This window comes from Eubalaena glacialis, chromosome X (genome assembly GCF_028564815.1).
Source record: "Eubalaena glacialis isolate mEubGla1 chromosome X, mEubGla1.1.hap2.+ XY, whole genome shotgun sequence".
In the NCBI taxonomy this organism is placed as follows: Eukaryota; Metazoa; Chordata; class Mammalia; order Artiodactyla; family Balaenidae; genus Eubalaena; species Eubalaena glacialis.
This window is the reverse complement of record NC_083736.1, coordinates 123,222,441-123,247,242: the sequence shown is the minus strand read 5'-3', so window position 1 is coordinate 123,247,242 and position 24,802 is coordinate 123,222,441. Positions and strand designations below refer to the sequence as shown.

The 24,802-nt window shown below is 42.8% G+C and overlaps 1 protein-coding gene across 1 annotated transcript in view; it reads right to left on the bottom strand.

The window, feature by feature from the left end:
• The window catches only part of ADGRG4 (adhesion G protein-coupled receptor G4), a 131,767-nt gene that overhangs the window by 33,860 nt on the left and 73,105 nt on the right, over nucleotides 1–24,802 (bottom strand). The window contains 5 exon segments of the mRNA XM_061178225.1: nucleotides 15,932–15,993; nucleotides 18,062–18,229; nucleotides 18,685–18,690; nucleotides 19,162–19,257; nucleotides 23,081–23,361. Coding sequence (XP_061034208.1) covers nucleotides 15,932–15,993; nucleotides 18,062–18,229; nucleotides 18,685–18,690; nucleotides 19,162–19,257; nucleotides 23,081–23,361 — 613 coding nt within the window.

The following is a 24,802-nucleotide window of genomic DNA, read 5'->3' as shown; positions in this document are numbered from 1 at the left end:
CCAAGTCCTGTGATGAAGAGTACGGTGCTCTTCTACATCCTGTTGTTTCTCACATCTCAACAAATGCAGGGGCACCCATGAAAGTGACAGAACAAAATCAAATTGTATACAGAATCAGCAACCTGAGTGATCAGTCAGAAAGGAGCAAAAGATACAGGAGCGGGGTGGGCTGGGGTGTCACTCATGGCCGAGGCTGCTAGACCATAGAGCAGCTTTGTGTGAATTAGAAAAAAGGTGCTCCCTTCTGATGGATGCTGTCCTGGAGGTGCACGGGGCTTACAGAGCCTTTGTGGGAAGTAGAAAAAAGGTGGGGGGAAGGTGCCCCTTCCTGCCAGCAGGTGTGGCCAGTGCCAGGGTGCAGAGCCTGGTAAGCATGGTTTAGCTTTCAACCCTCATTATCCTCCTCCGCTGGGTGCCTTGATGCTGGGCATTTCTACAAAGCCGTAGGGGGTGGTCCTAACTTAAGTAACTAGCAGGCCTAAGAATAGGGAAAGCTGGCTAGAGTCTTTGCTACTCAAAGTCTGGTCCTTGGACCAGCAGCATGGGTTTCACCTGGGAGCTTATTAGACATGTAGAATCTCAGGCACCTCTTCCAGATCTCCTGACTGAGCATCTGCATTGTAATAAGATGTCTAACTGATTTGGGTGCACATTTAAGTTGAGAAGCACCGGGCTACAAACAGGTGGGCCAGGAATGGGATTTCTGGGTGTTGGAGACAGGCGAATCATTGCTTATTCATAGACTGGCAAGCAGGTTGTCTGGCTGCAGAAGAGGTCTCGCAGAGTAAAGAAGAGCCCCCGCCCTTCAACAGATGGAGTTCTGCTTGGAACTCAGTGTGGCAGGAAGTTGAACTCTTCTTGTGTTACTTCGTTCGGCGATGTTTGAGCCATCTCTGATGCATTAAGCTGTACACGTCTAAAGCTCATAATCCCTGTTCTCAAGGAGGTCACTGTCTTGAGATAAGAGAGAATATTCAATCCACTGCAACAGGCACCCCAGTGAAGATGTAAACAAAGCGCTGGGGAGCACCAAGGAGCAGCAAACCCCTCTGCCTGTGATATTTGAGTGCTGAGTTGAAGCACGAAGAATTGCTCGCACAGAGAGGAGAATGGAGTCTCTCCAGGCAGAGATGTCTATCTCCCGCACTGAATTGTGGACCTTTTGTGGGGGTCTGATTTACTTTTTTTTTTAATAAATTTATTTATTTTTTTTTGGCTGTGTTGGGTCTTCGTTGCTGCGCGCGGGCTTTCTCTAGTTGTGGCGAGCGGGGGCTACTCTCCGTTGTGGTGCGTGGGCTTCTCATTGCGGTGGCTTCTCTTGCTGCGGAGCACAGGCTCTAGGCGCGCAGGCTTCAGTAGTTGTGGCACGTGGGCTCAGTAGTTGTGGCTCGTGGGCTCTACAGCTCAGGCTCAGCAGTTATGGTGCACGGGCTTAGTTGCTCTGCGGCATGTGGGATCTTCCCGAACCTGGGCTCAAACCCGTGTCCCCTGCACTGGCAGGTGGATTCTTAACCACTGCGCCACCAGGGAAGTCCCCTGATTTACTTTATATCTTCCTCCCCTTCCCTTATTTCAGGGCCTAGCACAGTGGCCAGTGCACAACTGTTAATGAATGCTTGTTAACGGATGAACCAATAGGCAGACTGGATAAATAAGCGAATGGCTTTGGAAAGAGGAATCACGAAGACTAACATGGGAGGTGGAGAGACCTTATAATTGCTCAGGAATGACGTGGTTAAGATCTGCATTTAGGCTATGGTTGGAGAAATTAAGGAAAGATCTAAGAAATACTGTACTATGCTAGGATTTCTTGTCTGAAAGAAAAATGTAACAATGAGACAGAGATATTCTTAAAATACACCTTTGTTAAATGTGAATACTCCTTTACAATGAGCTGAGCGAACTGCAATCAGATCCATTCTCTCCAAATGGGTTGAGTGGAGGGCACTGGGGAAAGGCTGCTACCAGGAATTAGGCCTACATTTTTCAGCTTACCGTGGGGTTCCATTTTGCTTCGGATGAGTGAATGGGCATTTTCCTTTTACAGATCTTCACTGCACAGAATAAGGTAGGAGTCCCCTGAATGATACCTGGTCATTAGTTGATCTTTTCTAATCTGCATAATGCTTCCAGAGTGGGGCAGAGGGAGGGGGTCACAGACCAGCCAGGGACCCAAAGGGCCCTGTTTATACAACAAAGCACATTGCAGCCCATCAGCCCCAGAGCTTTCTTACACTGAATACTCAGTAATGCAGCATAATTGGCTTGGAGCCTGCATATACTGTAGGTTGAACACAGATGGCATTTTCTACAATATAAGAAATACATTTGAGAAATATAAGTAAGTTAGGCTCTGCTCCTTAGTGGAAGACATTATTGGACTTTCAGGGAAGGCTATGCAGTTCCATGTGGTTGAAGCCAGTAGAGTTGGTAGGGGAGGAAAGACTTCATATAAAAGATGCAGAGACACTGAATCAAGTTCGTGGTACCTGGAGAAGAAGAGGGAAGTAAGGACTCCAGAGGCATTTCAGAACTGGGGAACAAATTGAACGTGGGTGGCCAGACATTGGAGAGACTTGAGAATGACGCCCAGATTTCTCATTTGGGCAGATGGGATTAAGTTAATGAGTTGGGGAGTGAACGTGTTGACTTTGAGGTGTCTAGGAGTCATTTAGGTGCAGATGTCCAATAAGAGCTGGAAATATAGGGCTGGAGTTCAGTAGAGAGGGTTAGGCTAGAGATACAGACATGAAATTTACAAGCATATTATTGCTAACAAAAGCCATAGGAGTGAATTCTCTCTCCCAGGGAGAATACACAAAGCAAGAAGAGGAGAGGACTGAGGATAGAACCCGGGGAAAAGCCAACAAGAGCCAGGACAGAATGGCGTCAAGGAAGCTGAGGCAGGACAAAGTTTCAGCATGGAGGGGTGTCAACAGTTTGGAATGCTACCAAAGGTTGAAAAGGATAAGGGCTGAGAGGAAATCATCAGATAAGTTAATTAGTAGGTCCTTGGTGATCTTTGCCCAAGCAGTTTCAGTAGTGCAGGGGAGGAAGAAGGTAGGTTGCTGGGGAGGAAAAAGGACTGAAAAATGAGAAACTGGGGATTGTGAGGGGTTTGGTGCTGGAAGAAAGCAGGATAGGGTGCTGGCTTGTGGGGGAGACAGATTCTGGGGAAGGAATTTTAGTATGCCAGAGGTTTGGACATTGTGAGCAGAGGACAGATTTGGGTCATGGAGGAGAGGGAATTGATGGAGGTAGATCCCTGAGGAGGTGATGGAAGTGTGTTTCTTAGAAAGGAAGAACTTTTCTTGGAAACAGAAAAGAATTAACAAGTAAACAAACATGATAGAATGTGATGTTTTGGAGAACATCTTCACCATTAATAGAAATATTAGTGCCTGGAAAATTAACAAAGAAGAAAGATGCAATCAGGCTTGGCTGTGTAACAGAATAACTAATTCGAATCACTCATGCTAATAGCTCACCACTTACGCCTAATTAACATACGGCACGCTAACTACTGTGTATACCACTATATATTCAATACTTGTCAGCTTAGCTTCGTTTTAAGTTTTATTTTATTTCACAGATAAACTCTCTTCAGGTCTGCTCAGGCTTCACAACTTGTAGCTTATGTAATATCGTTTGTTCACCATCTTAAAAAGATTTTAGAAGGTGTATTGGCTTGGACAGGAGAAAATTCTCAGATGTCAGTTTACTTCTGTGACATTTAACTTGGCAATTAGGGGCTGAGAGAGGAAAAAAAGAATGTATATACAGGAAAAAAGGAAGCCAACTTTACGGCCTTGTCACACTTAAGAGATATGCTCACTAATGGAGATGCTTGTCCCATTTTGAGAGAAGATTGTGGTTTTGAAAGAAGCTTTTTTCCTAGGCCTCTGGTAGTTACATATAATTACTACATTCTAGGGAACACAGATGTGATGAAAACTCAGCTGATGTGTTCTTTGGAGGTCATCTTGTGAGATGTGGTTTGATGTGCACTACAGCAAAACTTATTCTGAGATTTTTTTGTTCCCTCATACAATGACTCATCTGTTGGCCTAGGACACTAAAATCTGTATTATTTAAAAAGGAGTATGCTTTTAATTCTATTTTAATGTTATAATGTTTAATGGATAATCACTATTAAAATAAAAACTACCTTTTATTGAGTGCCAATTATGTGATAGACATATTACATGTACTATCTCAGTACTCAAAAAATTTGCATTGAATCTTCTTTAATTTTGTCATTAATGTTGAGAGATAGACAATGCTATCAATCCCTTTTTACAGAGGAGGGGGCTAAGGCATCATCTGCCATCTACCACCCATTTATTTGTTCCCACTCACAGCAAACACCATTAAAGAGTTGTCTCCGCTCCCTGTCTCCAGTTTTTCCTTAGAGCTACTCCAATCAGGATCTCGCCTCCACCATTTATAACACCTGCTCCAGTGAAGTCGCCAATAACCTTCACTTTCCCAATCCATGGGTCAGTTCTCAGTCACGGTCATCCTTGACCCATCAGCAGCACTGAAGACAGTGGATCACTCCTTCCTCCATGCACTTCCCTCCTTAGCTTTCAGGACACCGCGCTGTCTTGCTTTTCCTCCAACTTCACAGATCACTCCTTAGTCTCCCTTGCTGGTTGTGTCCCATCTCTGACTTCTTGATGCTGTGGGGCCTTAGGACTCAGTCCTTGGAGCTCTTCTCTAGTTGCACGCCTTCCTCAGGTGGTCTCATCTAGTCTCATGGCCATCTCTATACCCACGACTCCCAAATTTGTACCTCTAGCCCAGACTTATCCCTTGAACTTCAGGCTTGTGTTCCTACTCAACATCATCTCCACTAGGATTTCTTTTTTTTTTCCAATTTATTTATTTATTTTTGGCTGCATTGGGTCTTCATTGCTGCGTGCGGGCTTTACTCTAGTTGCGGCGAGTGGGGGCTACTCTTTGTTGCGGTGCGCGGGCTTCTCATTGCAGTGACTTCTCTTGTTGCGGAGCACGGGCTCTAGGTGCATGGGCTCAGTAGTTGTGGCGCACGGGCTTAGTTGCTCCGCGGCATGTGGGATCTTCCCGGACCAGGGCTCGAACCCGTGTCCCCTGCATTGGCAGGTGGATTCTTAACCACTGTGCCACCAGGGAAATCCTCCACTACCATTTCTAATAGACATCTCAACGTGTCCAAAACACTGTTTCTGACCTTTCTCCACAATAAACAAGTAAGAAAGAAGGAAAACCTGTTCCAAACTCTGCCTTTCATCAGATGTGGGCAGTAACTATACCTTTCATCAGTTGGAGGCAGGATTTCCATCCTTCTGGTTGGAAAAAACCTTGGAGTCGTTCTTGATATCTTATTTTTCTCAATCACCATACCCAATCTGTCATGAAATCATGATGGACCCACCTTCAAAATATATCCAGAATTCAAGCATTCCTCACCCCCTCCACTGCCACCTCCCTGTTCCTTGGTCTTGCCAGAAATACCCCTGTCCACCACTGGTAGCCATATGGCTAATTTCCTTTCCTCTTTGCCCAAATGTCACCTCTCAATAAGACCTACTCTGACCACCCTATTTAATACTGCAACCTGCACCCTCTCCCCAGCAACCCAATACCCAAGTATGCTTCTCAACTTTTTATTTAGTCCATGACATTTTCTACCTTCTAACTTATTTATTATGTTAATTGTTTGTTGTCTATCTCCCCCTTATTAAAATGTCAGCTCATGAGGGCAGGGATTTTCATCTGTTTTATTTGCTACTGTACCCCCAAGCACCTAGAACAGAACCTTGCCTATAGTAGGCCCATGAATTTTTGTTGGATTGTGTTAAACAGCTTAAGTATCTTGCCAAGTGTTGGTGACACAGTGACAGGTCTAGCATTTAAACCCTGGCCTCTCTGATACTAATAATGACTCCATTCTGCTGCCTTCCATTATAGCCTGTGGCAGTGGGGCTCAGCAGGTGTGCCCTGAACCCCTCTGGTGAGTCAAGAAAGTGATGTATTTTTACTATGACCAAACATGCAAAATGTTATGATGATGACTGTCATAAAGAATATTGTGTTGAGTAGACCATGCAATATAGAATAGACTGGAGTTCAACCTGCAAGGGGGGAAGAGGCATAGGGCAACATCAAACAACATCAAATGGATGTCACAGAACACTATCACTCCAGATGTCCAGAAAGACTGCATGTTCACATGCCTCATGGGTATATAAGTGAGGGTGGTCAGTGTAGGGAACTGTTCTACTCAAACCGTGACACAGGGTTGACGTGTGCTGATAAACACGTAGATTAACATTGCCATGCTATCCCGGGCCCTGTGAGACATTGTAGCAGTGAAGTAGGGACTACATTATTATTATTACTGCCTTGTTTAGTAAACTTTCGAAAGCCCTTCAAGCTACCTATCATATCTCAATAAAAGTTTTTAAAAAGTGTGTCATAGGCTTTTTAAAAAATTGTTGAGAACCCTTGCAATTGGGATAAGTTTCACTGGTTTTAACCACTCTTCCCCTGTGTAAGCAAAGCAGGGCAGTACACCTTTTTCCTGCTTTTATTTTTAGATTAAAAAAAATAAACAGAAACCATAGGATGAAGTTGAATTCATTTAAGAGGCCAACAACAACAAAACAAATGAGAATTCTCTCGAGTGGATATGCAGGGTTCAGGGGAAGGAGTACAGGGCTTGGGAGATCTGAGTCTAGTCTAAGTTTTGCAACTTAGAGTGTGACTTTGGCCAAGTCATTTCCCTTCTCAGAGCCTCAGTTTCTTCCTCGATAAAAATAAGTGGTGAGGTGAGGGGCAGCCCTAGATGACCTGCACGCTCTCCCCCAGCTCTGATCCTGTGTGAGTCCATTATTCTGGGTTGGAGATAAAGGTGTTGCTTGAAACAAAGGCTTCAAGAGATTAGGAAGTGTTTGGATTTATTTGTTTATCTCTGTATTTAGTTAGCGCCTTAGGTGCAGAAGGTTGAGTTAATCAAACACAGAATTTATTTATTCCCGGCCATCCCAGCACGCCATTCACACCCTCCTCCCTCATGGGCCACCATTCTCTTCTGGTTAATTACTATATTTTTGTTTGTATGTATTCTTATAAAATGCGTATTATCATTTTCAATGAATGTCTTTAATTTCTGTAAATGGTATTACAGTAAATATTATTCTGTTTCTTGCTATTTTTCTTTACCGAGCATTGTTTTCAAAATCTATACATGTTGTTCTATCTACATCTAATCCCTTGCTTCTAATTGCTGAAAACAACTCCCAAACGTGTGTCCACCACATTTTGCCACTCCAACTTCCTGTCACCATAAGTAATGCTGCAATAAGAAACATTCCAATTTAGAAAAGTATTGTCGGTGACGGTGCAAATAGTAAAGGCAGCTGCTTCTGAGCTGTGACTAGAGTGATAAGGCGCTACTGTTAGGTCCCCTTTTCTCCAACATGCTATAGAGCCTCCGGTGATGGAATCCAATCCACATGCTTCCACTGGGGATGTAATCACGATCTGGGCTCTTCTAGTGCCAAGTAATTACGTTAGCAGGTTTCCTTCACTGAATCGACTAGTTGTTTGAATCAAGAAACCCAGTTGATCAGAGATCTTGACATTGTGTAGACCCTCCACCTCTACCCTCACCCCCAGGAGATGAACTCACACCATCCCCCCTGATTATGACCTCAAGTGGAGCTTGAAGGAGGCCTACAAATTCTTCTGTTTCTTCACTCAGTGCTTCCTCCTGTTCTCCATAGCAGCTATCTTAAACCTTCTCCATCTTATCACTTCTCCCCTCACTCTCAGCAGGTAACATCACCTCCTACTTCAGAGAGAAAATAGAAGCTATCAGATGAGAACTACCTTAAATTCCTATTACCAAATCTATAAATTTGCCTGCCTCCACTCCCACCGTTTCCTCCTTCCTTCCTGTTACAATGGAGTGCCTCACCTTCTGTCTAGGAGGTATCTTTCCATCTGGGCTATGGATCCCATCTCCTCCTTCCTTGCTCGGTTGGCTAAATTGTACCCTCTCCCCCTCAGTATTTCAATCTCTATACTTCAACTAGCTATTGATACTTCCCATCACCATGTAAATGTGGTCAAGTCTTTCTGATTTTAATACTATATTAAAAAAATGTCTCAACCTCAATCCTTTCCAGTGACCCCCATCTCCACCACTACCTCCTGCAACGTAGCAACTAAATTTATTGAAAGAGCTATATTTTTGAGCAATCAATGTAGGTTTAGAACCCGCCCACTGGCCTCATCCTTCCTAACTATGGATGGGTCTTTCACCAAAATGGCTGCCAGCAACTTACCACACTGATCGCAGACTCAAGTAACGGAAAAAGCACTTCAGAGCAGCTTCCCATGAGACCATTCTCTAAGAATTAGTGAACTGTTTACAAGAAAAAATAATAACAGCTAGTGAGGAGGGGGGGTAGTGGCAATTGTTTCAATAGTTTGACTCCCATGAAAAAATTCTATATTAAAAAAAAAAGTTTCCTTAAGCGTGAAAGAGCTACATTTGCCCCCCTATACACTCAACCTCCTGATCTCACTGGAGTTTCCTTGTCACTAAATCCTGGAGAGATATTTCTCCCCTTTTCATATTTCCATTCTCCCCAGCATATTGTCACTACTTTGTCTGTTGTGAACCTCTCCCTTCTTGGCTTGCATGACACCTCATACTTTCGGTTTCCTTCCTACCTCTCTAGCCATTCCTTCAAGATGGCTTTTGCAGGCTGATCCACTTCTGTCGGCCCCTTCGTGTTCCTCATGTCTGGGCCTCCTTGCTTCCATTATTCTGCTATATACTATCCCTCAGTAATCACATTGATTCCTACAGTGGCTTTGATTGCCATCCGTACCCCCCAAATCTCTATCTCCATCCCTAACTGCTCCCCTCTGATCCAGACTTACCTATCCAACTCCTTTCTAAACATCTACACCTGAATGTCCCGCAGGCATCTCAAAACCAGATGTCCAAGACTGAATTTGTCATCTTTCTCAACAATCCCCCTTTGATTACTTCTACTGTTACTATCTCAGTGAGTGAATGATATCAGCCAAGACAGGGAAACTCAAAGCACTACACATATTTGATCATTACTAAAATTTTAATTTTTTTAACTAACATTTTAAATTACAAAAAATATATAGGCTTTAATTTTATAAAAATTAAAACAATCCATAAGTATATAAAATAAAAAGTGAAAGTCCCCACCAATCACTCTCCCCAGAGGTAAACCACTGTTAACAAGAGGGTGTGTATCCTTACAAACTTTCTGTGGGCTACATATATACGGATATGCATACACACAAAGTTTTATTTTTACACATATTTTATACTATATGTACTATTTTGCAATTTGCTTTTTAGCATAAATTATATTGTGGATATCTTTACATTATTAATCATATTGATGTAACTTATTCTTTTTATTAGCTGCATATTATCTCATATTATATATAGCCCACATTTATTTAACCATTATGATATTGTTGGGCTTTAGTTTATTTCCAGTTTTCACTGTTCCAGGGTTGCTGTAAAGAACTTTGCCCATACATCTTTGTATTTCTATGCTAGGATAAAATGCTAGAAATTGGATTTCTGGGGATAATTACATGTACATTTAAGTTTGGGTGGATACTGCTAAAGTACCCTCCAAAAAGTTTTTCCCTTCTACTTTTCAGTTGAGAGACAGCATACATAAAGTGGATAAAATGCTTTATTTTAAGTGTGCAGCTGGATGAACTTTTATATGTGTGTATTCCTTTGTAACCAACATCTAGATCAAGATATATACCATTTCCAGCACCCCAGAAATTTCCCTCTTGCACCTTCCCAGTATATACCCTTCCCTCAGAGATAACCACTATCCTGAGTTCTATAATCATCAATTATTTTTGCCTGTTCATATAAATGAAATCATACTGTATATAATCTTTTATGTCTGGTTTATTTGACTCAATATATATTTTACATTTACTCATGTTGTTCTGTGTATCCATAGTTCATTCTTTTTTCACTGTCATGTAGTATTACTCTGTATGAGCCTCCCACAATTTGCTTGCTTCCACTGCTGATGAGTATTTGGGTTGTTTCCATGTTTTTGGCTGTTATGAATACCAAGCAGCTATGAACATTTGTGTACAAGTCTTTTTGTGGACATACGTTTGCATTTTTCTAAGGTGTATACCTAGGAGTGGAATTGCTGGGCCATAGAGTTGTTTAATTTTTTATTAGAAACTATGAAACAGTTCTCCAAAGAGGCTGTATCTATTTGTCCTCCCACCAGTTGTATAAATTGAAACCTCCAGTAATAGTGTATGACAGTATCACACACAGTATTGTTATTGGACATTTGGTTTCCTGTCTCCCCAGTCAATTGTAGGAATTGTATCTGTCTTATTCAGCACCTCAACATAGTGGATTCTCAATAAGTATTTGCGGAATTAGATTTATAATTAAGTGACTTCTGTATATTATGCCTGAGGGTCTCTACCACACAGTTTGAAGGGTGAACATATGTTACTGCGGACAATTTGTTCCTGGTGTGGATGTTTTATTACCCCAAGGACAGTCCCAGTTTGTTATGAGTAGCACTGTGGCTTGTATATCACTGCATCCTCTATGGTGTTTGGCATAGGGCTGGGCCCAGAGGAAGCACCTGTAATGACCAGCATGCTGTACTTGGTCAGATAAACAGCTTAAAAGAATGTCAGACCTCCCTGAAACCTTTACTTGCTCACATTTCTGGACTCAGTCAAAAGGAAGCAGTCACTAGCTGTATGGCCACTGGCCCCAACGCTAGGAAATAGTCCCCCAACCTCAAGTCCACAAACCTATTCCTTTCTGGGGGGACATGTACAAGACTGTTTATCGCAGCATTCTTTTGAAATAGCAAATATTTGGAAACCATCATTAGGAAACCTGTTTAAAAAGTTATGGTATAGCCATACAATGGAATACCACGCAGTCTTAAAAGAAAAAACCCTTTATGTTCTGACATATTGCTAAATGTAAAACAACAACAACAGTATCAAAAAAGTCAAGGTGCAGAGGAGTAGGTCTATTACACAACCATTTTGAGGTTAATAAAGGATGGGAAGAAGGACTGGGAGAATATTTTTGGGGTGGAAAACAGCTAGAGGACAATCCAGCTCACTGTCAGCCTTCACAACCTGATTTTTTAGGTCCACCAACTGGGGAAGTCTGATCCACTATAAAGTATACCCCTCTGTCTCTACCCCTGAAAGGGCCAGGGTCTGAAGATTTGATGGAGACTGTTACACTAGGTCTTTATTCTTCCCCTATAATTGCTCTAAAGTTTTCCATTCCTCTGGGAATTGGTGGGCTGAGGATTTATTTTTTAATCTTTTTTGCATGAACTAGGCCTTCATCAAAATTCACTGCAACCCAGATTCATTTCCATTTCTAGTCCCATTGCTGCCCAAAACCAGCTAAGCATGATGGAGGAGCTGGCTAACATTTTGAAGGCGAAAACTATCTATCTATCTGTCTATCTATCTATCTATCTATCTATCTATCTATCTATCTATCTATCTAACCATCTATCTAGTACATCCCCTGATTTGAGTGCCTTCCCCCTATTAATGTAGCACATCCTTCAGGCTTGCCTCCCCTCCCATCTAAGTGATAGGAGGTGTGAGCAAAAACCTTCCACCTGTTTCTATGATGAATACTAGGTTCACATAAGTAAATCTTGAAAACTTGGGAATTTGCCAGTCCCAACTTTTTGTTTAATTTACATAATCATTTGCATAAGACTGCATATGTTAAGGAAACATCTGTAGCTTTCTTATGCATTTAGATGAGATGAATTTTTTTTTCAATATTTGAAGTTACCACTTACTATTGATTTCTTTTGGGTCTTTTCTTAATACTCACACCAGAGTCCTCCAATGCAGGGCCCTGAATGCCATATGCCTCCCCCTTTTCTATGAATCTCACTTTGTATCATGCCAAGAGTATGGTAAGATGGGGAATGTAAGCAGATTTCCTTCTCCCACAGCTGAGCCCTCCCTATTCAGAGCTGAAGGGTCCTAGAAGTTGGGATCAAAATGTATTTTCAGATATTTGGGGGAACTCTTAGAAAGCTGTATGGTGAAGCACCTTCACAAAAGAATGTAATCAGTTGTGAACTCCTCTGGTGAGAGATGACAACACATAGACAAATAATTACACCCATTTTCATATACTGATTTTCTTTAGAGTGAGGTCAACTTATGTATCCAAGATCTCTAAAACTCACCTTTTCTAACAGCACTCTTCTCTATAATTCTGGGATGCTTATCATGAACACTTCAACTCTCTCAACATCCTGATATACCTTAGTCTTTAAAAAATAAGTGAATACATGATGAGGCATGAGACGTGGGGGAGAGACCTTCTCTTCTAAGCACTATTGTACACTTATTGAATAAGTATATTACCGAATTAGCCATTGATTCAACCAAAACACATTCAGTCCTATATTGTATGTAGTGGGCAAATGTGGATTTTTCTCCAACCTACTCATCCATTCCTAATAGCAGCCTAATTTCTTTTTGCAGAATGATTTCTCCCCCATTCTGGGTATTCTTGGTGGGGTGGTAAACCCAAGCTCTTGTCCTGCTACTGTGAAAACCAAAAGGCTCCCTGAAGGACTCCCTTCTGCCACATCCCTCCTCTCACTACCCAGTACAGCACAAAAGTTAAGCTCAGCCTATCAGGAGCAGTCTCATGAGACTCTGGATCTTAAAGTAGTAACATAAGACTAGAAGAAATTAGTTTATTCTTCCCAGCAGTGGTGCTCTACCAAGAAGATTCCCTGCTAGGAGACTATCCGCTATGGTTCCTGATTTGTAGACCTCTGTCCTTTTTCAAGCCCTGTTCTTTAACCTCCCCAGATTTAAGTTCCCCAAACCCTTTCAACAAAGTCTCTTCTCCTTGGGTAACCAGAACTGACAGTCAAGACTGTCAGTCAAAGACATTTGGCTTCTGTTGCTGGCAACCAAAGAACCTTGACTGAAATATTGTGTTAGGCACCAAGAGTACAGCAGTCAACAAGACAGACAAGGTTCCTACCTTCATGAAGCTTACATATTAGTGGAGAACATAGGTTTACTCAGCACTGAGATAAGAGACCCCAGATTAGGAAAAAGCAGCTGTTGCTTTCATACACTCATGTATTTTAGACCATTCATTCATGCATGCATGCAACAAATATTTATGGAGTGCCTAGGAGTCACCACACATTATAAGTATGAATCTAATTCATTTCATTTGTTTTGTGTAATCAACAGAGGTATAACTAGATCCTTCCTCCATTGCTCCAAATCCTTTGTGTTCCCTAAATGCTTGAAGTTCAGGATGAGAAACACACCAATTAACCATAGGCCTGAATGTTGAGGATACAAACTTCACCTTCTCTTACTTACCCTTCCACCCCCCCAAACTTCCCATATCCCTGGGGGGGGGGGGGTAAGGGTCATCCCAGATGACTTGCCCTGGAGAGAGTTTAGTGCTCTTCAGTGTTTGCCAGTTTGCCCACAGGGTACCCAGAGCACAGCAGAGAATGAAAAGCCAGAGCCTGTGCCCTGAAGCTCCAAGGAGCTTTGTAATTATTTTTTCTCTTTTTAAAAAATTTCTATTGAAGTATAGTTGATGTAGGACTTTGTTAGTTTCAGATGTACAACAGAGGATCCAACAAATACATTATGAAATGATCACTGTGACACGTCCAGTAACTATCTGTCCCCATACAATATTATTACAGTATTATTGACTATATTCCTTATACTGTATATTACATTTCTGTGACTTATTTATTCTATAACTGTAAGTTTGTGCCTCTTAATTCCCTTCACCTATTTCACTCCCCCCCCCGCCCCCGCCAGGTCTGGTGACCATCAGTTTGTTCTCTGTATCTATGTCTGTTTCTATTTTGCTTTCTTTGTTTGTTTGTTTAGATTCCACATATAAGTGATATCATACAGCACTTGTCCTTCTCCGTCTGACTTATTTCACTAAGCATAATACCCTCTAGGTCCATCCACATTGCTGCAAATAGCAAAATTTCATTCTTTTTTATGCCTGAGTAGTAGTCCATTGTATATATATACCACATTTTCTTTATCCATTCACCTGTTGATGGACACTTAGGTTGCTTCCATAGTGGGTGGGAGTTAGAAAGGAAAAGGGGTTAAGTCGTACTATTCTTCACTGTGCTGGAAAATGTATAGCCCTCATCTCATTTAAGCCTCACTTCAACTCTATGATGAATGTACTGTTATTATTACTTCCCCAAGCCTCACATTTAGGAATCTCTGTCACATCTCTGCTAAGAGCTGGAATTTGAACTCAGCTCTGCTCTCTCCACAGCCCACTGCATCATACACATTCATGAGAGTAATGGGGACTAAATTTGTGGCATTGAAACCCAAGAATTTATCTTTCTTTCTCATTGGAAGGCTCCAATTGTCTTTATTTATTTGTTTTCATTTATTTCTCTTTTTAAATGACAGCTGTCCTTTTTTAAAAAATTAATTATTAATTAATTATTTTTGGCTGCATTGGGTCTTCGTTGCTGCGCACGGGCTTTCTCTAGTTGCGGCGAGCAGTGGCTTCTCTTGTTGTGGAGCATGGGCTCTAGGCGCACAGGTTTCAGTAGTTGTGGCTCGTGGGCTTAGTTGCTCCACAGCATGTGTGATCTTCCTGGACCAGGGATCGAACCCGTGTCCCTTGCATTGGCAGGTGGATTCCCAACCACTGCACCACCAGGGAAGTTCTTGTTTTCATTTATTTCTTGAAGAGATAGTACACTCTCTCAGTACAAGATTCAAAAGTAAGCCTCCCTTCCTCCCTTGTTCCCAGATACCCAATTCCCCTTCCTGAAGACCACCACTGATACTAGTGGCTTGTATATCCTTCCAGAATGTTCATCTCTTTACTTGTTTCTACTTAAGGACAAATGTGAGCAGGCTGCCTTGGCTGGGAAGCCTTGGTGACAGCATGTGGGATGGGATTAAGAAGACCACCCATCATGCTTAGCCACAGAGTGTAAGGCAGGCAAAGTTCATCCTCAGGGTCACTCCGTTGCCTTGGGATGAGTCTTCTCGCTTCCATCCCCTACTGTTCTGCTCACCCTGACCTTTGCTCCCTAGGAAGAACCACCAGCTTCAGACAGCTCCTGTTCTGTTCCCTTCCTCAGAACCCTGACGCCTGTGCCCTCAGGGGCAGTCTTGGTTGAGAAGTTCATCCCCACTAAGGAACTGATGGGTGTCTGTGGATTGATGAGCCACTGTTTTCACAAAACATGTTGACGTTTTAACAAGAGGCTTCAATCAAAAGAGTAACTTTAGTAAAGGGGATTTCAGGTGCTTTGTCATGACAAGCCGACAGGATAGCATCTTTTTTCCCCAAAAGGTATGACCTTGTGACTTTTCTTATCTACTGCCTGCGTGGGTGTCAGGTCACCTGGGTACCTGGAAACTTCTGCCACCTGAAATTGTTTGACTCTCAGCACTGTAAGGACCCTGATCACGATCTTTTTTTTCTTTCACGATGTAGACACAAGAGTTCTCGAAACAAAATCTCCAACGCTGTAGACAGCTCTCCCCTAACATATCGTAACTATAGGCTCATATCTTCTCTACAAAAAAAGTAAGAAACAACTATTACAATGAATAGGAGAATTATTCTGGCTTTAATATTCACTAAAGGCTATCTCATTCTGCCCCTTCCAAAATAATATTTAGAACACAAAGTTGGAGCAGATGCTTTCACAAAATCAACATTTTCCCCAATCTGGGGGTAGGGGAAGGTGGGTATCTCTGCTGAGATTTATTGAAGAAATCTTTGTTTGTGAATGGAATTCATTTTGATTTCCACAGGTAATATTCTTCTCACACAATTAGGCACAGCTTCACAACTCAAAGGAGAGAAACAGTTGGGATCTTCGTCAAAGTTGTCTGCATTAAAGAAAAAAAGAGCATTTTCAGTTGTGGCATTAGGGACTTTGCACATAGTAGAATCATAAGACATGTTTATCAAATGAAGGAATAAATAGAAGAATTAGAAAGGAAGTAAAAGTTGTGGTGCTTTCCTCGGATAGTTTAATCTAAATCTGGGGTGAATTAATTTATCCTGACAGCACTGTTAAGCAATTACAAGTGCATCTGTTCTTCCTGCCTTGTGAGTAACAGGCTATGTTATTCACAGTAACCTTAACCTAGGGGAGGCTAGTCATGGACAAACCTTGGAGGCCTTCAGGAAGAGAAAACATAAAACGATAACACAGCTATCTGTATCCCCTATGAATTTGATATTCTTGCTCTGAAGGTTCAGTTGTTTCTCAAGTTTGAGAGTGCCTAGTGGTACAGAGGGTGCAAGTTTTCACTCGGTGCTAATGGAATCGAGTTTCTGGCTGTCATATGTCTGGTGGCAGCATCCAGATTGCAGTCGTAGAACCTGTGGCCCAAGAGGCTGGACTAACCTGCCCCACTGGCTGAGTTACTGTCATAACTGACGAGCATCTCAGTGCTGGCTGCAGGCCCCTGGGCTCTCCAGGTCTATAGCTTGGTCCAACGACATTAAAATCCTGGACATGTTATTTACTACTGCTCCTTCAAAGAAAAGTATATCCATTTGGGCTGTGTATTTGCTGATGAAACAATATCCCTCAAGGACAGCAGGGGAGCCAAGCCTAACTCACCCTCTTGCAAATATTCCCCAATCAGACCAAACTATTATCCACTAAAAACCTTCCACAGTTCGTGCCTCTATATGCCATGGCTCCCCAGTGGCTCCACATGGGCACCAACATATCTGCAAGTTAGCTGGCCAGAATTTGATGGATGCTTGTGGCCACAGAAAGATTTTCTTCATACACACCGACTTTCCCACGTAGAAATGGAGGCGGAGACTCCAACACTAGTCAATGAGCCTAAACTGGAAAATGGTGTGGCCTCACACAGTCCTGAAGCTGGTAGGCCCTTTGGAGATGATCCATCCTGCCCCCCACACCCCACCATGTTGAAGGTAGAGGGAATGTAGTTCCGAGTAGGGAAGTGATGTGCCCAAGGTCATGGAGTTAGTGACTTGAGCCAAAGTCTTCTGACTCTAAGTTTGGTGCCTTTTTTTTTAACCCACCATACTGCTTCCAGATTGCCTACAGCCCTTGGAAATAGAACTGCTGATGGAGCCAATAGAATGAAAACTACAGGGGGATGAGGCCATTCTACCACCAGCAGTGAGATGGTAAGAGAATGACTACAGCTAGGCCACCAGTGGTGTTCTGTGTGTGAACTGGAGTCTACTTTGGTCTTTAAGAAAGGCAACCAAAGGCCACTGCACTATGGTCCATCTGGAAGCACAGAACATGGAGTCATCATAACATTACCTTGAAGTTCTTAAGTTTTTGCTCTAGTTTGCCTTTCTGCTTACTTTAGGCCTTTGCACCAATCCTTTCCCTACACTTTCCCTCCTAACACCCATCTCCACCTCACATCTGTCTCTGTACCTAGAAGCTTGGCCTCCTGTGGAAGAAGGTGAGCATCTAAGAGCAATGTGCAGCTCAGCCGGTATTCTCGATGGGGTGTGATGAGCACTAGCTTGGGAGCCAGGAGACCTGAGTTCTGGCCCCAATTCTGCTGCTGACGGAGACTGTCCATAAGGCGTTCTCCTTTTCCTGCTTAAGGTTCCTCATCTGTAAAATGAGAGGATTGCACTAGACAATGTATGAGGTGCCTTCGGATTTTAACAGTTTGTGACCATCGTTTGCAATTACCCATGAATTTTTTTTTCTTTACCTCCAGTCTCTTCTCTCCTCCATGAATCTAATAACCCATTGATTTGTACATACTAAGTTCACTAGGTGCTTCTATGCACACTTTCTCAGTCCAGAGTGAGCCCAGGTGTACACATGCACATGTGCATTTCGTTTTGAGGAGGAATCATTTCCCAAGACCACGTCTGTGGCCTCACACTAATTCAATACCTCTGGAATATAAGTATAGACAGTGTAGCCTTTTCTCTCACCATTTGGGGAGCTTGTTTCTGAAGGAGTGCCTTGGGCAGAACCTAAAGATTTGAAAATGGAACTAGTTGCAGTTGACTTGACGTACGGTGTCAACAAGTTGTGCCCAAAGGTTTTCTTCAGTCTTTCCTGTTTCTGCCCAACATTGAGCCCACACCGGCTGCTGCCATCTGAAATGACACCCCAAACAGTTAAAAACAGAAAACTCATCAAATTCTACACTTCAAATGGGTAAATTATACCTTAAGAATCCTGTTAAAAATATAAAGCCCAATGTACAGACTGTTCATTCTGGGTACCTCAAGGAGGCAGCTTTTCTCTGAAGTTGTGAGAAGTAAGTTTGAACTATAATGTGTGGTACAGGCAGAGCCAATTCACTTACCAAGGAAGACCGCTTTCCCTAGAGCCCAGCACAGGGACCAGCAGGTTACTGACATGTCCAGCAAAAAGGAACTGGATCTCTGTGCTACTTATAGCATCTTCTAGTTCAAGCATCGCCTTCCCTAAAGGCAATAAACTGAGCTTTGCATTGAGACTGAGCGAAGCTACCTGAATTGGATGGAAGAGCCTTTTGATGCATAGAAAACCAGTTCGCCTGAACTGGAGATATTCTCAGAGGCAACACCAGAGTCTACTACACCTCCCACTGTGCAGGAAGGGCCACTGGTCCATCTGGGCTGCCCACCAGCCTGGCATCTTAGGGATGCTGACAAGCTCTCTCCTCCACCATCACTTCTTGCTTCCCATATCTGCTCAGTCAACTGTTGGCTACAGGCCAGAAAGCCCCTGTGACCCAGTGCCCGGAACACCGTAGGCACTCAATCAATGTTCTTTTAATTGAATTGAGACTTAAGTGACAGCAAGGACAAGCAATCCCAGGAATCTGGGCCAAAAGCGAAGCTTCACTAAGTTAAAATATGGCCGAAGTCACATCCTTCACCTGACTTCATTCATCTCCGCACAAAAGTACAAATCTTTTTCCTGACATGGAAACAGCCTCCATTTGATGCTGCTGGTGTATGAACTCAAGTCAGGAGACAAGTAAATCTCATCAGTTTGGAAAACCTGTAAATTCAATACCTTGCCCCAAATGGCGTCTTACCAGTATCCAGTCGCAACCACCCGCAACAGAAAAGCAGCTGCCACTGCTCCCGCGCATGCTCCTTCATCACCCCGTGGAACACAAAAATGAGGAACCCTAGCCAGGAGAAGAAGGTCAGTCTTTTTCAGCTTCTTTCACTCACTGTCACCAATGCCTAGACTCAAGCCTACTCTTGTCACCATCAATACTCCTTCTAAGGAACCCCAAGGCCATTACTAGCTTTCTGAGGTCACCTTTCTAGCCTCCCTCTCAATGGCAGTGCTAGCAAGAAGGTCTGTATCCAGGTTTCATGTCAACCGCAGTTTTCCTCCGGGGCTGCTGTCTGTCCTAGAGCTTGAGAGATAAGGTCTGCAATGGGAACCAGCCTCTGAGATGGCTCTCAATGATGCCCACATCCTGCCATTCACATCCTTATGTAGTCTCCTCCCATGTTGTACCAATAGAATATGGCAGGAGTGATGGCATGTCCCTTCCAAGATTAGGTTATAAAAGACGTTGTTCTCTCTCTCTCTCTCTCCAACCCACCCCCCGGGGAAAGGATGACCCAGATAAGATTCAGAGCTGATTAGAAGCTACAATGGCAATTGTATTACAATATACAATGTGTCAAATCAACACGTTGTACACCTTAAATTTACACAATGTTATATGTCAAATATATTTCAAATTTTAAAAAAAGAGACATTAAAACTAGTGGTTACCAGTGGGGAGAGGGATGGGTAGGGGACGAAGAGGTACAAAGCACTATGTGTAAAATAAATAAGCTATAAGTATATATTGTGCAACACAGGGAATAGAGCCAATATTTTATAATAACTCTAAATGGAGTGTAACCTTTAAGAACTGTGAATCACTATACTGTACACCTGTAACATACAATATTGTACAGCAACTATAGTTCAATTTAAAAAAAGAAAGAAGAGAAAAGGGACGTTAAATGCTCTGCTTTATGCAGTAGGGAGCTCTCTGTCTCTGGGAAGTTTCGAGTGGTGGCTTGTGACTTCCTGTCACTTGATGGGAAGTTGGATTGGGAAGACCTGGCTTTCCTGGCCCCAGCACTGAGACTCTCTGATTCCAGGTGGGAGGCAGCAATCTGGAGGCTAAACGGTGACAAGTGACAAGTCTCACTACCTCCCCTGAGGGCTTTATCTCCATTTGTAACCAAACAACAGTGGCGAGGAAGCCAGCAGCCTTCACTCTTTTCCTGAGCAGCAGCTACCTGGAAGGCGGTCCGGCAGCCTGATGAGAGCAAATCCCAGTCTCCGAGCAGGTAAAACTCCTTCAGCTTCAGCAGGGACAAGGGGCCACAGTGACAACCAGCCCGTCTTACTGCTCTGATTTCCTGCATGGAGTTTAGCTAGTTCTCAGACTTAAAGGTTATTCTGTGAATTCCAATGAGCTGCCTGCCAGCTCGCCCTTTCTTCCTGACAGCCTTCCTTTTTCTTTCCAATAACAGATTGATCTGCTTACTCACTAGCACATAGGCAGGAGGGAAGATGTCAGGTTTTTGTCACCTGCATTTTTATTTGTGCATCCCTCCTTCAGAAATGGCTCATCAAGAGCATCATTTTTTCACACTTGACCACAGGGCAACCCCCTTCAGCCAGAATTACAAACTTGCCATCTGTCTTTTAAATGGCTAATTTGTTCACTTGTTTCATTGCATTCTTGTTTTGAATATTTGGGACCTGTGTGTGTGTGTGTGTGTGTGTGTGTATGTGTGTGTGTGTCTATGGAACTCGAGTTTGAAACTCAGAGCTCTGAAAACACCCCCTTCTGCAAGATGGCACATTCTACCTTGTAGGCGGGACTAGGAACTAGCAAGGCTTGGTGCTTGATTGACATAAAGCGCCTCTGACAAACGGAGACAGCTTGGCTCTGTTGATGTTGGATCTGGGCTTTGGTTTTCGTCCTCAGGAGATCTCCCATTGGATTCTGCATCTACCCATCCAGGCTTCCCGCTTAGACACGACTCTCTCCTTCCACCACAGGAATGAAGCACATGCTGTTTTTGCAAAACACCCCTCCCCCGCTTTAAGCTCTAAACTTCTTTGCTTTCTGGTTCTTTTGTCAGCTATTCCTTTAACCCCTCTTTCCATAAGGTTGAGTGTGTTTCTCCTCGGAACTCGTGAGCCCAAGAGTTGCCTGGAGCTACTGCTTAGGAAGAAATCCACACAGGCACCTAGTTCACGAATCTACCTCCGTCCACATTCTAGAGCAAGGCAGCTTCGTTCTCAAAGCATCATGCTACTGAGACCAGGCTATCTCAGTGGAGGCCAGGTAAAGTCAAGAGGTAAAGTGTAGAACCATCACCGGGGCCTCGGTTGACGATCTAAGATACAACCAAGCGCTGGTAGCCTCAAAGGAAACCACGTGAGAGTAGTGTGGAGAGCTCCTACAAATTCTGTCCCTAGTGTCAGAAGGAATAAAGATGGCACATGGATGAAGAACAACATATTTTGTGTCTCTTTATATTCCAATCAGAATTGACTATGTAAGGTTGGTGGAATCCAGTGGGACAAAAGTTCCAATTGATACACTGCATTGCTCTAAAATGAGATGGTTTCTTGAATCACAGGACTTGCCGTCAAAGAGTATACTTTATTTTGGATTTTTCCCCCATGCCCTGCGGCACCTTGCCAATGCCTGGCCTATAATAACTGCAGAGCAACTCATATTTCCCAAGGTTCCTCAGGGGTTAACAACCACAATAACAAAGGATTCTGAGGTTTTTAAAATGTTAAATTTAAAACAAATTTTTAAAGTATTTTTTTCCCCCAGCAGAATTTCTCAGAGCTTGTACCATGCTAATGAACATTGTGTCATTTCAAGAATGGGGAGGGGTAGTTTTCTTCATTTCCCAAATTTCTTTAACCATAGAACTCTTTCTTGCTGAAGCACCCTATGGGATCACCAGTTCCCTGTACTGTGGTAAAAGGGTTTATTGAATGAATAAGTAGTTAAGAGCAATAAGGGAGACCTTAACTCAATGGACTGCCCAAGTCGACTCACAGCCTGCCCCAGTACCCCAAATGAGCTGGGCCAAACTTGAGGATAAGAGCATGGGGTGGACTTTGAGACCCCCAGGAAATCATTCTGCATGCCTCCTCCTGCCAAGATGTTTAAATAAGCAACATCAGAGTATAATGAACAGCAGCAATTACTCAGAGGTGTATTAACTAGAGCCCTACCTTTTACTTCTCATGCCATCTTTGGCCTACCATTTAATAACTTCATTAATCACTTGTTCCTTTCACCAGAACACAGACAGGAGACTAAAGAGCTATAGAGTCATTAGTTTAGGATCATCTAATTCAACCAGCTGTGGTGACTTTTTCAAGACTGATTTGTAGCAAAACCAAGACCAGAACCTTGGCTTCTTGCCGTGGCCCACTGATCTTTGCTCTCCACGTTCAATCCTCTACAGCTCTACAATTTCCTAACCTGGCTCCTTCCCACAATATGAGGATATCTGATGCATCCAGAGTCTATGGGGTCAACAGTTTAATGTTTCTACTGTCCAGTAATTGCTATGTTCCATGGGATTATGTATTTCAAAATGTCAACACAAGTGTGAATCTGTACACTTACGAGCACAATGTGTTGATGTAATGAATACTGTAGGGTGTACTGCCAATCAGTGTTCGACAGAGACATGGCCAACTAGCTGGAGTTGAGTTAGCTATCTGGATTTCTCTCTACATCCCTGAGTAAGAGAGAGTGGGCTCATTTAATGAAGCCCTAACATCTAGCCAGTGTTTCTAGTGGCTGCCTGTCAGTCATTGACAGCAGAGGCCTCTTGGATTATTTTTTCCTCCTTTGAAAAAATACTGAATACTAAAGGTAAGATTTTCCAAAGCAGCAAAAACTTTGATGGAGGTTTAGCTAGCCCGAGAAAGTACAGAGAAGCAACAGTTACCTTGCAAAGTGTTAAAAATGGCAAAAAGATACAAGAAAAGTATCCTCACAGCTCCCCAGGCAAAAAAGGCAAACCCCCAGGTGAGGCCAAGTAAGAATGTCAGGCTGGTTGTGCCTTTGAGGTCATGCAGAATCATCTTCCGTCGAGTCTTCTGGCTTTGGGATTTCATGGAATTCAGTTGAGCAAGAACAGTGCAGAACGTGGAGAGATTCATGAGAAATATGAGGCAAAAATAAGCCACCACTGAGATGTAAAAGATAGGATCATCTTTAATCCAACAGCTGGAAGAGACCAAGGAGAGAAGGCCATTGTGAGGTAGAGAAACATAAACTCCTATTTTTAATGAGACTCTGAGGATCACTGAGTTTCATTTCACACGAGAACACCTAGGCCTAGAGTGTAAACCAACTCGGCAGAGTTCACTCATGCTCACTGCGGGCAGAGCTGGGACCAGAACCCCAGTCTCCTGAGCCCCAGTCCAGGGTTCTTCCCAGCGTCAAGTTAAAAATCCTAGAGGATATTTCTGCCCTACACGTGCAGAAACCTCTCAGTCCAATTCCCTGGGCGGCTATTCTCTTCCTCAATAGCAGAAAAACAAATTATGTAATTCCCCCCGAAGTGGTTTACACCTGAGCTTTTATTTGCAGGATAAATTCTGCTTTGCATGATAAATTTCACAGTGAAAGGACATGGGTAATGACTGGCTTTTTGGACTGCTATATCAAAGAACGATGAGATCATCAGAGTTAATGAAAATTCAACAAAAAGAAGACAGCTCTAACTGTATTGCTTTCAAATATGATGTTTACTTTCAACCCCACACCACAGCTAGAGGTTTGAACTCCAAAAGGCAACACTGGCCACTGGATTGATTAATGGCTTTACAGTTTCTATTAAAGAAGAATTATGCAGTGATTTATATGAACAGATACTTCATCTCATAACATTTCCAATTACTACATGCATTACCTCTGATTTTTGAACATAGACAAGCTTCACTAATTTAACTGTGTGTCAACTTAGCTGAGAACCTCTTTTCCAGAGCTAGGAATAGCCCCTGTGGTCATATTGTTCATGTTGGTGTGGATACTTTCATGTGTACGTGAGTTTGTGTGTGTTTGTGTGGGTCACAAGGGAGTAGGGGGAAAGCATTTAATTTCCCTAATAGAATCTAATACTTAGGGTTCCCCAGATTTGTGGTTGCCAAGGGGGATGGGGGATGGGGGAGGGATGGATTGGGAGTTTGGGATTAGCGAATGCAAACTATTATATATATGTATAACTGAATCACTTTGCCATACACCAGAAATTAACACAACACTGTAAATCAACTTTACTTCAATAAAATAAATTTTCAGGACTTCCCTGGTGGTCCAGTGGATAAGACTCCACACTCCCAATGCAGGGGGCCCCAGTTTGAGCCCTAGTCGGGGAACTAGATCCCGCATGCATGCTGCAACTAAGAAGTCCGCATGCTGGAACTAAAGATCCCGCGTGCCACAACTAAGACCGAGCGCAGCCAAAATAAATAAATAAATAAATAAATATTTTTAAAAAATAAATTTTCAAAAAGATTTTAGATTTAATAAATATTGCTGCTGCATTCCTGCACGTGCTTATTAGCCAATCTGAAGTGCAATGAATTGGGCATTCATTGCAAAATGTCTGTGGCTTATAACAATAAAGACGTTCAACTTCATGGTCAAAAAAAAAAAACAAAAA